At 40.0% G+C, this 19,283-nt stretch overlaps 1 protein-coding gene across 1 annotated transcript in view; it reads right to left on the bottom strand.

The window, feature by feature from the left end:
• The window catches only part of LMF1 (lipase maturation factor 1), a 215,682-nt gene that overhangs the window by 63,862 nt on the left and 132,537 nt on the right, over positions 1-19,283 (bottom strand). Inside the window, exon 6 of the mRNA XM_040439943.1 lies at positions 10,597-10,764. Coding sequence (XP_040295877.1) covers positions 10,597-10,764 — 168 coding nt within the window. The remainder of the gene's footprint in view (positions 1-10,596; positions 10,765-19,283) is intronic.

Raw genomic sequence — 19,283 nt, 5'->3', positions numbered from 1 at the left:
GCTCCTATGTACAGGAATATAACTACTATAAAACTGCCTCCTATGTACAAGAATATAACTACTATAATACTGCTCCTATGTACAAGAATATAACTACTATAATACTGCGCCTATGTACAAGAATATAACTACTATAATACTGCCTCCTATGTACAAGAATATAACTACTATAATACTGCGCCTATGTACAAGAATATAACTTCTATAATACTGCCTCCTATGTACAAGAATATAACTACTATAATACTGCTCCTATGTACAAGAATATAACTACTATAATACTGCTCCTATGTACAAGAATATAGCTACTATAATACTGCCTCCTATGTACAAGAATATAACTACTATAATACTGCCTCCTATGTGCAAGAATATAACTACTATAATACTGCCTCCTATGTACAAGAATATAACTACTATAATACTGCTCCTATGTACAAGAATATAACTACTATAATACTGCGCCTATGTACAAGAATATAACTACTATAATACTGCTCCTATGTACAAGAATATAACTACTATAATACTGCCTCCTATGTACAAGAATATAACTACTATAATACTGCCTCCTATGTACAAGAATATACCTACTATAATACTGCTCCTATGTACAAGAATATACCTACTATAATACTGCTCCTATGTACAAGAATATAACTACTATAATACTGCTCCTATGTACAAGAATATAACTACTATAATACTGCCTCCTATGTACAAGAATATAACTACTATAATACTGCTCCTATGTACAAGAATATAACTACTATAATACTGCCTCCTATGTACAAGAATATAATTACTATAATACTGCTCCTATGTACAAGAATATAACTACTATAATACTGCTCCTATGTACAAGGATGTCACTACTATAATACTGCTCCTATGTACAGGAATATAACTACTATAATACTGCTCCTATGTACAAGAATATAACTACTATAATACTGCCCTCTATGTACAAGAATATAACTACTATAATACTGCTCCTATGTACAAGAATATAACTACTATAATACGGCTCCTGTGTACAAGAATATAACTACTATAATACTGCCTCCTATGTACAAGAATATAACTACTATAATACTGCTCCTGTGTACAAGTATATAACTACTATAATACTGCTCCTATGTACAAGAATATAACTACTATAATACTGCCTCCTGTGTACAAGTATATAACTACTATAATACTGCTCCTATGTACAAGAATATAACTACTATAATACTGCTCCTATGTACAAGAATATAACTACTATAATACTGCTCCTATGTACAAGAATATAACTACTATAATACTACCTCCTATGTACAGTAATATAAATACTATAATACTGCTCCTATGTACAAGAATATAACTACTATAATACTGCTCCTATGTACAAGAATATAACTACTATAATACTGCTCCTATGTACAAGAATATAACTACTATAATACTGCTCCAATGTACAAGAATATAACTACTATAATACTACTCCTATGTACAAGAATATAACCACTATAATACTCCCTCCTATGTACAAGAATATAACTACTATAATACTGCCTCCTATGTACAAGAATATAACTACTATAATACTGCTCCTATGTACAAGAATATAACTACTATAATACTGCTCCAATGTACAAGAATATAACTACTATAATACTGCTCCTATGTACAAGAATATAACTACTATAATACTGCTCCTATGTACAAGAATATAACTACTATAATACTGCTCCAATGTACAAGAATATAACTACTATAATACTGCCTCCTATGTACAAGAATATAACTACTATAATACTGCCTCCTATGTACAAGAATATAACTACTATAATACTGCTCCTATGTACAAGAATATAACTACTATAATACTGCTCCTATGTACAAGAATATAACTACTATAATACTGCTCCTATGTACAAGAATATAACTACTATAATACTGCTCCTATGTACAAGAATATAACTACTATAATACTGCTCCTATGTACAAGAATATAACTACTATAATACTGTCTCCTATGTACAAGAATATAACTACTATAATAGTGCTCCTATGTACAAGAATATAACTACTATAATACTGCTCCTATGTACAAGAATATAACTACTATAATACTGCTCCTATGTACAAGAATATAACTACTATAATACTGTCTCCTATGTACAAGAATATAACTACTATAATAGTGCTCCTATGTACAAGAATATAACTACTATAATACTGCCTCCTATGTACAAGAATATAACTACTATAATACTGCTCCTATGTACAAGAATATAACTACTATAATACTGCTCCTACAGTGGGGGAAATAATTATTTGACCTCCTCACTGATTTTGTAAGTTTGTCCAATGACAAAGAAATGAAAAGTCTCAGAACAGTATCATTTCAATGGTAGGTTTATTGTAACAGTGGCAGATAGCACATCAAAAGGAAAATCGAAAAAAATAACTTTAAATAAAAGATAGCAACTGATTTGCATTTCATTGAGTGAAATAAGTATTTGAACCCCTACCAACCATTAAGAGTTCTGGCTCCCACAGAGTGGTTAGACACTTCTACTCAATTAGTCACCCTCATTAAGGACACCTGTCTTAACTAGTCACCTGTATAAAAGACACCTGTCCACAGAATCAATCAATCAAGCAGACTCCAATCTCTCCAACATGGGAAAGACCAAAGAGCTGTCCAAGGATGTCAGAGACAAAATTGTAGACCTGCACAAGGCTGGAATGGGCTACAAAACCATTAGCAAGAAGCTGGGAGAGAAGGTGACAACTGTTGGTGCGATTGTTCGAAAATGGAAGGAGCACAAAATGACCATCAATCGACCTCGCTCTGGGGCTCCACGCAAGATCTCACCTCGTGGGGTGTCAATGGTTCTGAGAAAGGTGAAAAAGCATCCTAGAACTACACGGGAGGAGTTAGTTAATGACCTCAAATTAGCAGGGACCACAGTCACCAAGAAAACCATTGGAAACACATTACACCGCAATGGATTAAAATCCTGCAGGGCTCGCAAGGTCCCCCTGCTCAGGAAGGCACATGTGCAGGCCCGTCTGAAGTTTGCCAATGAACACCTGAATGATTCAGAGAGTGACTGGGAGAAGGTGCTGTGGTCTGATGAGACCAAAATAGAGCTCTTTGGCATTAACTCAACTCGCTGTGTTTGGAGGAAGAAAAATGCTGCCTATGACCCCCAAAACACCGTCCCCACCGTCAAGCATGGGGGTGGAAACATTTTGCTTTGGGGGTGTTTTTCTGCTAAGGGCACAGGACAACTTATTCGCATAAACGGGAAAATGGACGGAGCCATGTATCGTGAAATCCTGAGCGACAACCTCCTTCCCTCTGCCAGGAAACTGAAAATGGGTCGTGGATGGGTGTTCCAGCACGACAATGACCCAAAACATACAGCAAAGGCAACAAAGGAGTGGCTCAAGAAGAAGCACATTAAGGTCATGGAGTGGCCTAGTCAGTCTCCGGACCTTAATCCAATCGAAAACCTATGGAGGGAGCTCAAGCTCAGAGTTGCACAGAGACAGCCTCGAAACCTTAGGGATTTAGAGATGATCTGCAAAGAGGAGTGGACCAACATTCCTCCTAAAATGTGCGCAAACTTGGTCATCAATTACAAGAAACGTTTGACCTCTGTGCTTGCAAACAAGGGTTTTTCCACCAAGTATTAAGTCTTTTTTTGTTAGAGGGTTCAAATACTTATTTCACTCAATGAAATGCAAATCAGTTGCTATCTTTTATTTAAAGTTATTTTTTCGATTTTCCTTTTGATGTGCTATCTGCCACTGTTACAATAAACCTACCATTGAAATGATACTGTTCTGAGACTTTTCATTTCTTTGTCATTGGACAAACTTACAAAATCAGTGAGGGGTCAAATAATTATTTCCCCCACTGTATGTACAAGAATATAACTACTATAATACTGCTCCAATGTACAAGAATATAACTACTATAATACTGCTCCTATGTACAAGAATATAACTACTATAATACTGCTCCAATGTACAAGAATATAACTACTATAATACTGCTCCTATGTACAAGAATATAACTACTATAATACTGCTCCTATGTACAAGAATATAACTACTATAATACTGCTCCAATGTACAAGAATATAACTACCATAATACTACCCCTATGTACAAGAATATAACTACTGTAATACTGCTCCTATGTACAAGAATATAACTACTATAATACTGCTCCTGTGTACAAGAATATAACTACTGTAATACTGCTCCTATGTACAAGAATATAACTACTATAATACTGCTCCTATATACAAGAATATAACTACTATAATACTGCCTCCTATGTACAATAATATAACTACTATAATACTGCCTCCTATGTACAAGAATATAACTATTATAATACTGCCTCCTATGTACAAGAATATAACTACTATAATACCGCCCCTATGTACAAGAATATAACTACTATAATACTGCTCCTATGTATAAGAATATAACTACTATAATACTGCCTCGTATGTACAAGAATATAACTACTATAATACCGCTCATATATACAAGACCATAACTACTATAATACTGCCTCCTATGTACAAGAATATAACTACTATAATCCTGTCTCCTATGTACAAGAATATAACTACTATAATACTGCCCCTATGTACAAGAATATAACTACTATAATACTGCTCCTATGTACAAGAATATAACTACTATAATACTGCTCCAATGTACAAGAATATAACTACTATAATACTGCCTCCTATGTACAAGAATATAACTACTATAATACTGCTCCTATGTACAAGAATATAACTACTATAATACTGCTCCTATGTGCAAGAATATAACTACTATAATATTGCTCCTATGTACAAGAATATATCTACTATAATACTGCTTCAATGTACAAGAATATAACTACTATAATACTGCTCCTATGTACAAGAATATAACTACTATAATACTGCTCCTATGTACAAGAATATAACTACTATAATACTGCTCCTATGTACAAGAATATAACTACTATAATACTGCCCATATGTACAAGAATATAACTACTATAATACTGCTCCAATGTACAAGAATATAACTATTATAATACTGCCCCTATGTACAGGAATAGAACTACTATAATACTGTTCCTATGTACAAGAATATAACTACTATAATACTGCTCCTATGTACAAGAATATAACTACTATAATACTGCTCCTATGTACAAGAATATAACTACTATAATACTGCCCCTATGTACAAGAATATAACTACTATAATACTGCTCCTATGTACAAGAATATAACTACTATAATACTGCTCCAATGTACAAGAATATAACTACTATAATACTGCCTCCTATGTACAAGAATATAACTACTATAATACTGCTCCTATGTACAAGAATATAACTACTATAATACTGCTCCTATGTGCAAGAATATAACTACTATAATATTGCTCCTATGTACAAGAATATAACTACTATAATACTGCTCCTATGTACAAGAATATAACTACTATAATACTGCTCCTATGTACAAGAATATAACTACTATAATACTGCCCATATGTACAAGAATATAACTACTATAATACTGCTCCAATGTACAAGAATATAACTATTATAATACTGCCCCTATGTACAGGAATAGAACTACTATAATACTGTTCCTATGTACAAGAATATAACTACTATAATACTGCCCCTATGTACAAGAATATAACTACTATAATACTGCTCCTATGTACAAGAATATAACTACTATAATACTGCTCCAATGTACAAGAATATAACTACTATAATACTGCCTCCTATGTACAAGAATATAACTACTATAATACTGCTCCTATGTACAAGAATATAACTACTATAATACTGCTCCTATGTACAAGAATATAACTACTATAATACTGCTCCTATGTACAAGAATATAACTACTATAATACTGCTCCTATGTACAAGAATATAACTACTATAATACTGCCCATATGTACAAGAATATAACTACTATAATACTGCTCCAATGTACAAGAATATAACTATTATAATACTGCCCCTATGTACAGGAATAGAACTACTATAATACTGTTCCTATGTACAAGAATATAACTACTATAATTCTGCTCCTATGTACAAGAATATAACTACTATCTTGGCTCGTTCAGACCCTTGGCCTACTATCCTCCTTTAAGGAGGGAATGGTGATTCTAGGAGGTGACCTTAATGCTACCCTTGATCCTGCACTAGATTCTTCTAATGGGAAGTCTGCCATTACACATGCCCGTTTGCGGCGCCTTAAACTGGCCCTACAGAGGTTAGGGGTTCTAGATATCTGGCGCACCACAAACCCTACTGGTAGGGATTTTTCCTTTTATTCAGCTGCTAAACTATCTTACCATAGATTAGATTATCTATTCTTATCCAAATCCTTTGCTAACAGAGTTGTTAGTTCCCATATAGGGAACATCACCCTGTCTGACCACGCTCCGGTATTCCTGAGTATGTCTCTGCAGGACCTCCCAAAGAGGGAATGGAATTGGCGTATTAATGAGACCATTATCTCAGACCCCTCCCATGCTGCTAAATTATCTTCTATCATAACTGACTTCTTCACAACTAATACTTCAGGCCCTGATGCTCCCTCCCCGTCCATTATTTGGGAAACCCATAAAGCGGTCCTGAGAGGAGAACTAATAGCCTTAGGTGCCCATATTAAGAAACAACGGAATCAGGCTGTGGCGACACTCCTCTCCCAGATTCAGGCTCTAGAGCTAACGCACAAAGCCTCCCAGGCCCTTAGCTGTGCCTTGGAGCTCTCAGAAGCCCGTACTAAGCTCAAGAACCTGCTAAATGTCACGTCAGTTAAGCTGTTACTTAGAGCCAAATTCCGCTCATATGCTCACGGGGACAAAGGGAATAGGCTAATGTCCGCTTTAGTGAAGAAACAAAAAACTGACTCCTTCATTGCTGCAGTTAAAGACGACAAAGGCGTCCTTCATAAAGGGACTCCAGACATAGCAAAGACCTTTTGTGCCTTCTATAGGGACCTATACAACCTTAAAACACCAGATAATATGTCGCCAGCTCAATTAGGTGAGGCAACTGAGAAGTTTCTCTCCTCCCTCCAGTTACCTACTATTACCCCAGCTCAGTCAGCCCAGCTCTTATCTCCTATCACAGACGATGAAATTGGTAGGGTTCTCTCCTCCATACCCTCAGGGAAAAGCCCAGGCCCTGATGGTTTTACCATCTCTTACTACAAAACCTTTAAGCAGACCCTAATTCCCCATTTTAATACCTTATGTAACTACTTACTCCAAGGGGGCTCCCTTCCTCCCCAATCGCTTTCAGCCCATATCACAGTAATCCACAAGGAAAATAAGGACCCCCTAAATTGCGGGAGTTACCGTCCTATCTCGCTTCTAAATACTGATGTGAAGTGGTGGGCCAAAATTATGGCTCAAAGGATTCAGTCGGTTCTCCCTGGCATTGTCAACGAGGAGCAGGTGGGATTCGTCTCTGGCAGGCAGGGGAGTGAAAATACGGTCCGTGTCATACAATTGATCACGCATGCTCGCCAGCACTCAATACCTTTAGCTCTTCTCAGTACAGATGCAGAAAAGGCCTTTGACAGGATCAGCTGGCAATTCATGTCTCGGGCACTGTCGAAGTTTGGCCTTCCGGACCAGTTCATTCAATCCATTTTCTCACTTTATTCGCTCCCCTCTGCCAGAATACGGATTAATGGAACACTCTCTCCAGCTTTTCCCATTACTAATGGGACGAGGCAGGGGTGCCCACTCTCACCTGCCCTCTTTGTTATTGTCATGGAGACCCTGCTGGCCAAGATCAGGCAGGATCCAGACATTAAGGGGATCACCTTGGGGTCGCATACCCATCTAACGGCCGCTTTTGCAGACGACCTTTTGGTCATAACGTCCAACCCTCTAACTTCTTTCCCCAGACTTCAAGCCCTTTTTGAAGAATATGGAGCGGTCTCAAATTTTAAGATCAACTATACTAAGTCACAGGCCCTGAATATTTCTTGCCCATCCGCTACTGTAGACACGCTTAAAGGTTCCGCTGCTTTTTCGTGGGCCACTAAGTCAATCCCTTTTCTAGGTACCCATATCTCAGCAAAACCAGAAGATCTTTTCGAGTTAAATTATGTCCCTTTACTGAAATCCATTAGATCACACTTACACTCTCTAAAACTTCCGTTTATCTCTTGGATTGGGCGGAAAAACTTCATTAAAGCTTTTATTGTCCCCAGACTGCTCTATCTCATCCAAACACTTCCTATCTGGCTACCCCATTCCTTCTTTGTGGAGGTCCGCAGGGTCATCTCAACCTTTGTTTGGTCTGGCAAGTCCCCTAGGTTGGCTTATGCCACTCTCACTCGGGAGAGGAGGTTGGGAGGCTTCGGCCTACCCGACATCTACCTTTACTACAAAGCATCGATGCTGAACAGAGCTTTGAGCCTCATTTCTTGGCGCCCTCTCGGCCTTGTTTCCCGACTGGAGTGTTATTTGCTTTCATATAGGGACAAGTTAGTTCTATGGGGCTTACGCAAATGTACTGCTAATAATAAGTTTACCTCGCCCTTATGGAAGGGTCTGTTACTGGAATGGACTAAACTATATGGGTCCTCGACCCTTAGGTTCCCAAGTTTGAGTCTCCCCTTAGATCTGCTGCAGGCACACGTTCACCCTACCACCTCTGATGCAACAGGAATTTGGGCTTTACTATCTAACTTTAAACTGAAAGACATCATAACTGTATCAGGTGCCTTAAATTGGAGTAAAATATATGAAATCCCGAGGGTTCAAGGAGCCTCTTTCTTGGCGCTTATGGCCTTTAAGAAAGATTTGGCGCTTTTGGAATCTTTTCCCAGGCCTACGGTAGATCCCTCTTGGTTGGAGGGGAAAATCTCTAACGCCCTTCGCCCCAAGAAACCTCTCTCCACATTCTACAGGGAGCTACTCTCCTCCGCACCTCCAGATCTGTGGTTCCTTGCAGCCTGGGAAAAGGAGCTGTCTCTGTCCCTGACAGAACCTGAAAAAGCGTTCATCCTCACACACTCACATGGTTTCAACCGTTGTATTAGAATACAGGCAAACTCTTATAAATTACTTACAAGATGGTACAAGACACCGGAGTTCCTTCACAAGCTCAATCCCGCTATCCCAAACAGTTGCTGGAGGTGTGGAGGAGACATTGGTTCTTTATCTCATATCTGGTGGAGCTGCGAGAAAATAAAACCGTTTTGGGTTGAAGTAGAAGCAGCTATCAACAAGATATGTAATAGCCAGATTACCTTAGATGCAAAACTCCTGCTGCTCTGGTGTCCAAATGGCACGCTAACCCCCTCAAAGTATAATCTACAAACCATGCTTATTACAGCAGCTCGATTGCTGATCCCTCTATTGTGGAAAAATGAATCAGCTCCCTCGTTCTTGATGTGGACCGAAAAAATTGACCAACTATATCGGTTTGAAGAATTAGCCCATTGGGAAAATCACTCTAGAGCAGTTTTTGTAAAAGTATGGTCTCCTTGGAAGCTATACCGCAAATTCTAGGCTTAGATATGTCTTGACTTAAGACTTTGATTGACATCCAACTCTCCCCCTCCCCTCTCTATCCCCCAACCCACCTTCCTTTGTCTTGTTATAGCCCCCCCCTCGTCAGATATTTGTTTACGTATTTCACTCCATTATCTGAAGTCGTGTATGCAATCATCTTGAATATATTGTGTTTGCTGACTGTGCACTTATCCAGCTGCGTCTGGACACACGATGTATGTCTCTCTACATGACTATGTATTTTTCTCAAATAAAAAGAAATTTGATAAAGAATATAACTACTATAATACTGCTCCAATGTACAAGAATATAACTACTATAATACTGCTCCAATGTACAAGAATATAACTACTATAATACTGCTCCTATGTACAAGAATATAACTACTATAATACTGCTCCTATGTACAAGAATATAACTACTATATTACTGCTTCTATGTACAAGAATATAACTACTATAATACTGCTCCTATGTACAAGAATATAACTACTATAATACTGCTCCTATGTACAAGAATATAACTACTATAATACTGCTCCTATGTACAAGAATATAACTACTATAATACTGCTCCTATGTACAAGAATATAACTACTATAATACTGCTCCTGTGTACAGGGATATAACTACTATAATACTGCCCTCTATATACAGGGATATAACTACTATAATACTGCTCCTATGTACAAGAATATAACTACTATAATACTGCTCCTATGTACAAGAATATAACTACTATAATACTGCTCCTATGTACAAGAATATAACTACTATAATACTGCTCCTATGTACAAGAATATAACTACTATAATACTGCTCCTATGTACAAGAATATAACTACTATAATACTGCCCCCTATATACAGGGATATAACTACTATAATACTGCCCTCTATATACAGGGATATAACTACTATAATACTGCTCCTACGTAAAGGAATATAACTACTATAATACTGCCCTCTATATACAGGGATATAACTACTATAATACTGCTGTGGTCTCACCTGGAAGAGGAGTTGCAGGATCCCGTTGATAATACACATTCTTCTGCCCATGAATATAAAGAACGGCGCGATCAGTTCAATGAAGTGATTGACTAAGGTCTCAAACTGGTGGAACCACCCAGGGTTTCGGTGCATGTAGTAGGCCAGAGGGTTTGGCACTGGTTGGGTCTGCAATGAGAAAAGACAAGGCATTAAGTAAGAGTTGGCAGAGAGGTGATGCAGAAGATCCCACACCATCGCTGGCTCCGGCTGCAGCCACTTCCATCTGCTCCAATGACTGCATGACGGAGAGCGGGCTGCTGGGAAGGGGTTACATAAGGATGTGGGATTTAAGGAACTTCCAGGCTGAGAAGGCCTCATGTAATTGAAAGAGACAAAACATCTTTAAATTATTTGTAGTTGAATCAGGGAAGGATGAAACAAGAGGGAGGGAGATATGTATCGCCACAGTATGCGGCCCAGACACTCAGCGCCGTCATATATATGTGTATATACTGCATATATCGGCCTTCAGGCTCCATAACACTAGACCGGCTGCTCATAAGAGCCGAGAAACCCCATTTAGGTATAGAAAATGGATCGGCTGTCATTTGATGGCCTCTCTGCTTTCTCTCCTCTGTGGACTGTAGTCAGAACCAGGGAAAGAAAATGTCACCAGATCACCAGGGACTACACAGTGCCACTAGATCACCAGGGACTACACAGTGCCACTAGATCACCATGGACTACACAGTGCCACTAGATCACCAGGGACTACACAGTGCCACTAGATCACCAGGGACTACACAGTGCCACTAGATCACCAGGGACTACACAATGCCACTAGATCACTAGAAACTACACAATGTCACTAAATCACCAGGGACTACACAATGCCACTACAGGGAGTGCAGAATTATTAGGCAAGTTGTATTTTTGAGGATTAATTTTATTATTGAACAACAACCATGTTCTCAATGAACCCAAAAAACTCATTAATATCAAAGCTGAATATTTTTGGAAGTAGTTTTTAGTTTGTTTTTAGTTTTAGCTATTTTAGGGGGATATCTGTGTGTGCAGGTGACTATTACTGTGCATAATTATTAGGCAACTTAACAAAAAACAAATATATACCCATTTCAATTATTTATTTTTACCAGTGAAACCAATATAACATCTCAACATTCACAAATATACATTTCTGACATTCAAAAACAAAACAAAAACAAATCAGTGACCAATATAGCCACCTTTCTTTGCAAGGACACTCATAAGCCTGCCATCCATGGATTCTGTCAGTGTTTTGATCTGTTCACCATCAACATTGCGTGCAGAAGCAACCACAGCCTCCCAGACACTGTTCAGAGATGTGTACTGTTTTCCCTCCTTGTAAATCTCACATTTGATGATGGACCACAGGTTCTCAATGGGGTTCAGATCAGGTGAACAAGGAGGCCTTGTCATTAGATTTTCTTCTTTTATACCCTTTCTTGCCAGCCACGCTGTGGAGTACTTGGACGCGTGTGATGGAGCATTGTCCTGCATGAAAATCATGTTTTTCTTGAAGGATGCAGACTTCTTCCTGTACCACTGCTTGAAGAAGGTGTCTTCCAGAAACTGGCAGTAGGACTGGGAGTTAAGCTTGACTCCATCCTCAACCCGAAAAGGCCCCACAAGCTCATCTTTGATGATACCAGCCCAAACCAGTACTCCACCTCCACCTTGCTGGCGTCTGAGTCGGACTGGAGCTCTCTGCCCTTTACCAATCCAGCCACGGGCCCATCCATCTGGCCCATCAAGACTCACTCTCATTTCATCAGTCCATAAAACATTAGAAAAATCAGTCTTGAGATATTTCTTGGCCCAGTCTTGACGTTTCAGCTTGTGTGTCTTGTTCAGTGGTGGTCGTCTTTCAGCCTTTCTTACCTTGGCCATGTCTCTGAGTATTGCACACCTTGTGCTTTTGGGCACTCCAGTGATGTTGCAGCTCTGAAATATGGCCAAACTGGTGGCAAGTGGCATCTTGGCAGCTGCATGCTTGACTTTTCTCAGTTCATGGGCAGTTATTTTGCGCCTTGGTTTTTCCACACGCTTCTTGCGACCCTGTTGACTATTTTGAATGAAACGCTTGATTGTTCGATGATCACGCTTCAGAAGCTTTGCAATTTTAAGAGTGCTGCATCCCTCTGCAAGATATCTCACTATTTTTGACTTTTCTGAGCCTGTCAAGTCCTTCTTTTGACCCATTTTGCCAAAGGAAAGGAAGTTGCCTGATAATTATGCACACCTAATATAGGGTGTTGATGTCATTAGACCACACCCCTTCTCATTACAGAGATGCACATCACCTAATATGCTTAATTGGTAGTAGGATTTCGAGCCTATACAGCTTGGAGTAAGACAACATGCATAAAGAGGATGATGTGGTCAAAATACTCATTTGCCTAATAATTCTGCACGCAGTGTAGATTACAAGGGACTACACAATGCCACTAGATCACCAGGGACTACGCAATGCCACTAGATCACCAGGGACTACATAATGTCAGTAGATCACCAGGGACTACACAATGCAACTTGATCACCAGGGATTACACCATGCCACTGTAGTCAGAACCAGGGAAAGAAAATGTCAGCGCTACCACAATGTCACCAGATCACCAGGGACTACACAGTGCCACTAGATCACTAGAAACTAGATCATCAAGGATTAAACATTGGCACTAGATCACCAGGGACTACATAAGTCACTGGATACTACATAAATCAACTAGATCACCAGGGACTACACACTGCCACTAGATCACCAGGGACTACACACTATCACTGGATGACCACGGGACAAACTATCACATTGGTTCCCCAAAGACTACACAAGCCACTAGCTCACCAGGGACTATACAATACCAATGGACGACCAAGGACTAAACACAGCAGTGGGTCAGTATGCTGCTGCTCCCCCGGCAGGATTTTGCCTGATCTGGGAGACTGGATCGGCTGTCATTTGTCCGATTCCACTCCAGCATCAATCTGCAGGAAAGGAACATGCCCTGTTTGGCTTCTTGTTAAAACCATACAAACCAAATGTAACCTCTGGGTCACCAGGGATGGTCACTAACCCCCTGGTCTCCAGGGAAACAATGAGCCTGGTCTCCAGGGATCGGAAGCTGCATTTTTCCACCAGGAGCGGTGAACATGCCATGTCACAGATACACAGCAGAGGCTGTTCATGAAGCATTCCCGGGGACCCCCACAATGTTAGGGCGCACACTGCTGGCCGCCCCGGCTCTATGCACTAATCACATAGTGAGGGGAAGCCTCTCTCTTCCTCGCTCTGTCAAATCTGCTATTGTTATTTTACGAGAAGAACTGGAAAGCATCAGCGTCTCCCCAGATCCATGGCGGGGCTCGGTCCACGCTCCCACCCCCCCTTGTGGACTGGATGCTGCATCCCTCTATCCTTCCTCTGTCAGTGGAGAGGAGGATGGGTGTTCGAGGGGGCGCCAAGCTGGTGCCGGGTGGGAGCGAGAGGACACAGGGAGAGGCTGCGGTTTTGATATTTTTCCGGTTCAGCACAGTACCCTCTCAGGGGGGAAGAAACGTTCCTTCTTTTTTTTTTTTTATGTTTAACCCTCACCTCCCCATAAGTGCTGGAAATGAAATCATCTTCACACATAAAACCGCCATCTGCCACGCTGCACGCTCAGGGGTTAACACCGCCACATAATTTACTAGTAAATATTGTTTTTGAAAATGAAGAAGAAAGATCTCTGGCATGTAAGGTCCTCATTAAAGTAAAGGGATGGGGGGGGCGGTCTGAAGATCAAAATACAGGCCCAAAGAAAACAGAACAGACAGGCCATGGCTGATAGGCTCGCATTTTATTCAGACCTACATGAAGTGGAAATGCTGGGGTGATAGCGCCGGTGGATCTCCGGCTCCATTCACCAGTAATACCGTACAGACTACCTCCAACCCTCCGCACACAGGCTGCCCGGTGTGCCACCTACCTCATATAGGGTTACAAATAAGACCCAAATGTACAAGTACAATCCCGCAACCACGATCACGTGTTGATCCAGAAGAAGAAACCGTAAAACGTAAAAATTTTAAGGGAGAACCCAGCGACAACCAAGGTTCCCCTTGGTAAACGCTTGACAACTTAGCTGCTACCTAGCGGCACTGACTTTTGTCCCTCTCCACTCTCAAATAAGATCTCGAATTTGCTGAGGGTGTCACATAACAACAGCCCGGGAATTCATTAGGGAATCTCATTAGACTTCTGTTCAGGCACTGTCTCTAAATCAGGGGTTGTCCCGGTAAAAAATATTTTACAGTTTTCAAAGCAGCTCCTGGATCTGAATATTTTTGTAATTGCATGTAATTAAAAATGTATTATCGCCACAGAGTTATTCACGGAAATCTGGCTGTATAGCGCCACCTGCTGTTTGCTCTTTTTCAAATTTCTCTGTCCTGCTCGCTGAGACGGAAGCACATGCTCAGTTCCATCCTTCAACTGCCACCAGCTGCAGCAGAAAGGACACGTCCCCTCAGGATACAGTATCAATATCTGATTGGTGGGGTTCTGACTCCCGGCACCCCCGCCGTTCAGTTCGTCCTAGGCCAGTGGTGTCTTGTTCATTGGTCAAATAGCCTAATAAATGGGGCTGAGCTGCAATACCAAGCACGGCCAGTATACAATAAACGGCGCTGTGCCTGGAAAGGAATGAGGCGGCCGCAGCGTTTACCAGAGGGTCGTGGCCTTTTCAAACAGCTAGTCAGCGGGGGTGCCAGAAATTAGACCCCCATAATCTGATATTAATGACCTATCCTGAGGATAGGTCACCAATATTAAAGGGGTTGTCTCACTTCTGGGACCCCCACCTATCTTTAGAACGGAACACCCAAAGTACAGGAGAGCGTACAACGCGTGTGCGGCCTCCCTACATTAATTTCAATGTGGGCGCCGAAAACAGCCGAAATTAAATGGAGAGAGACTGCGCAAGCGCGGCCACCTCTCCGCTTACTTCTATGGAACTGCCGGATATTGCGGAGCCAGCCCTCAGCTATCTTCAGCACTCCCTATAGAAATAAATGGAGGGCAGCCGCACGTGTGTGGTGCATTCTTGTTCTCTTTGGGAGCTTCATTCCCACCTCTGGGACCCGCACCTATCTGACATTGGTGGCATAATATAACAATATGCCACCAATGTTCCAGGTGACACAACCCCTTTAAACACCCAGACAACCCCTTTAAGATTATAAGGGCCAATGAGTACCATAGAAAAGGAACCCCACCCTCTACTACCTAAAGAGAAGAGCTCACCAGCTGGGACTACCCCCCTAAATGTGAGCTAATTGATGGCGGTTTCAGAAGTCGGACCTTTCCCGATCATCCAAATAAACTTCACAAGACAATCCCCCTAAGTGTATACGGAGGAATAATCATTTTCAACTGAATTACTACTTAACAATAATGCGGTATATACCAATCCTGCCTGATATTACCCATCAATGACTTTAGAAGGGATCCAGACTGGTTGTGCTGTATACCGCCACCCAGTGGTCATAACTAATATTGTCTGACATTAGCCTATTACTCATAATAAACCAATATCAGCACAAATATATTTTAGATACCTTCCGAGGAAGCAACAAAACTCCGCACGCCATACACTTATCGAAGCGTCAGTTATTATCCAATACGGGTTTTATTGCACCACTGTGCACTTTAACGGGTTAAGTGTTTATTGCAGAGGTTAACAGGGGAAGCAATACTAGAGAACAACATGTGAAATGGCGGTTGGAAGCCTGCAGAACGGATCATAAGGAGGCTAAAGGCGCTCGCTGTGTGTGTGTTCCCAGCACAATGCCTTCCATATGTGCGTACAACCCAAGAAAAGGCTCACCTCCAATTCCCAGGTGGGAACCCCATAATGTCTCTCCCCTGAGCTTTGGGATTACACCCTGACCCCCAGGCCTCATGACTAAGTCCCACCTGCTTAGTGCACATGGAACATCAGCAGGGTTTTCTGGACTCACATTATCATTAATGTGTTATCATTCTGCATATCACAATATTAACGAGCCCGGAGACTGACCACACACTTCACATGAGCCAACTCCTCACAGATTAGCACTGCTAATCTCACCGCTTGTCTAAATACAGCAGCCTCCCCCAGAAGGGTAGACCCTCAGCAGCAGAGTGAGGGGCCACATATGCTGAGATAACTCCCAAAAAGACTCTATTTTCCCTTCACTACGACTTATATAACGTGTCTAGCTAAGCTGTGTCATATCAAGAAAGGCGGCTGTAAAACTACCATAATACTGCTTGTTTGTAGAAGAATATAACTACTATAATACTGCTCCTAAGTACAAGAATATAACTACTATAATACTGCTTGTTTGTAGAAGAATATAACTACTATAATACTACTCCTAAGTACAAGAATATAACTACTATAATACTGCCTCCTAAGTACAAGAATATAACTAGTATAATACTGCTCCTATGTACAAGAATATAACTACTATAATACTGCTCCTATGTACAAGAATATAACTACTATAATACTGCTCCTATGTACAAGAATATAACTACTATAATACTGCCCCCTATGTACAAGAATATAACTACTATAATACTGCCTCCTATGTACAAGAATATAACTACTATAATACTGCCTCCTATGTACAAGAATATAACTACTATAATACTGCCTCCTATGTACAAGAATATAACTACTATAATACTGCTCCTATGTACAAGAATATAACTACTATAATACTGCCTCCTATGTACAAGAATATAACTACTATAATACTGCTCCTATGTACAAGAATATAACTACTATAATACTGCCTCCTATGTACAAGAATATAACTACTATAATACTGCTCCTATGTACAAGAATATAACTACTATAATACTGCCTCCTATGTACAAGAATATAACTACTATAATACTGCCTCCTATGTACAAGAATATAACTACTATAATACTGCCTCCTAAGTACAATAATATAACTAAAATAATACTGCCTCCTATATACAAGAATATAACTACTATAATACTGCTCCTATGTACAAGAATATAACTACCGTATTTTCCGGCGTATAAGACGACTTTCTAACACAAATTTTTTTTTCAAAAGTCGGGGGTCGTCTTATACGCCGGGTATACTCAGATCCGATGGTATATTCTAACCCCCAGGCGTTCCCATGGTGACGGGGATGCTTGCCTGGGGGTTAGAATACACAGGGCCTCGCCGCTCACAGGAGTACATTTATTAACTGTAATCTGTAACTTTAACTTTAAATGAGCGCTCATGTCTTTACTAGGGTACCTTACTCTCAGCTCCGCTAACAGGCAGTGCGGGCGGCGCTCACTCACTGACATCACGTGCCTGCTCCTCCCACTAGGCGGCGCAGGCGCGTGACGTCAGTGTGTGAGCACCGCCTGCACTGCCTGTTAGCGGAGCTGAGAGTAAGGTACCCTAGTAAAGACATGAGCGCTCATTTAAAGTTAAAGTTACAGATTACAGTTAATAAATGTATACTCCTCTGAGCGTCGGGGAGAGGGATCTGTGGATGGCACTGTCATGGCGGGGGGGGGATCTGTGGATGCACTGTTATGGGGAGGGAGATCTGTGGATGTATAATACTGCTCATATGTACAAGAATATAACTACTATAATACTGCTCCTACGTACAATAATATAACTACTATAATACTGCCTCCTATGTACAAGAATATAACTACTATAATACTGCTCCTATGTACAAGAATATAACTACTATAATACTGCTCCTATGTACAAGAATATAACTACTATATTACTGCTCCTATGTACAAGAATATAACTACTATAATACTGCTCCTATGTACAAGAATATAACTACTATAATACTGCTCCTATGTAAAAGAATATAACTACTACAATACTGCCTCCTATGTACAAGAATATACCTACTATAATACTGCTCCTATGTACAAGAATATAACTACTATAATACTGCCTCCTATGTACAAGAATATAACTACTATAATACTGCTCCTATGTACAAGAATATAACTACTATAATACTGCCTCCTATGTACAAGAATATAACTACTATAATACTGCTCCTATGTACAAAAATATAACTACTATAATACTGCCTCCTATGTACAAGAATATAACTACTATAATACTGCCTCCTATGTACAAGAATATAACTACTATAATACTGCTCCTATGTACAAGAATATAACTACTATAATACTGCTCCTATGTACAAGAATATAACTACTATAGTACTGCCCCCTATGTACAAGAATATACCTACTATAATACTGCTCCTATGTACAAGGATAGACCTACTATAATACTGCTCCTCTGTACAAGAATATAACTACTATAATACTGCCTCCTATGTACAAGAATATAACTACTATAATACTGCCTCCTGTGTAGAAGAATATAACTACTATAATACTGCCTCCTATGTACAAGAATATACCTACTATAATACTGCTCCTATGTACAAGGATATAACTACTATAATACTGCTCCTCTGTACAAGAATATAACTACTATAATACTGCCTCCTATGTACAAGAATATAACTACTATAATACTGCCTCCTGTGTAGAAGAATATAACTACTATAATACTGCCCCCTATGTACAAGAATATAACTACTATAATACTGCTCCTATGTAC

Source organism: Bufo bufo, chromosome 7, assembly GCF_905171765.1.
Source record: "Bufo bufo chromosome 7, aBufBuf1.1, whole genome shotgun sequence".
Taxonomy (NCBI): Eukaryota; Metazoa; Chordata; class Amphibia; order Anura; family Bufonidae; genus Bufo; species Bufo bufo.
This window is presented reverse-complemented; position numbering and strand designations above follow the sequence as displayed.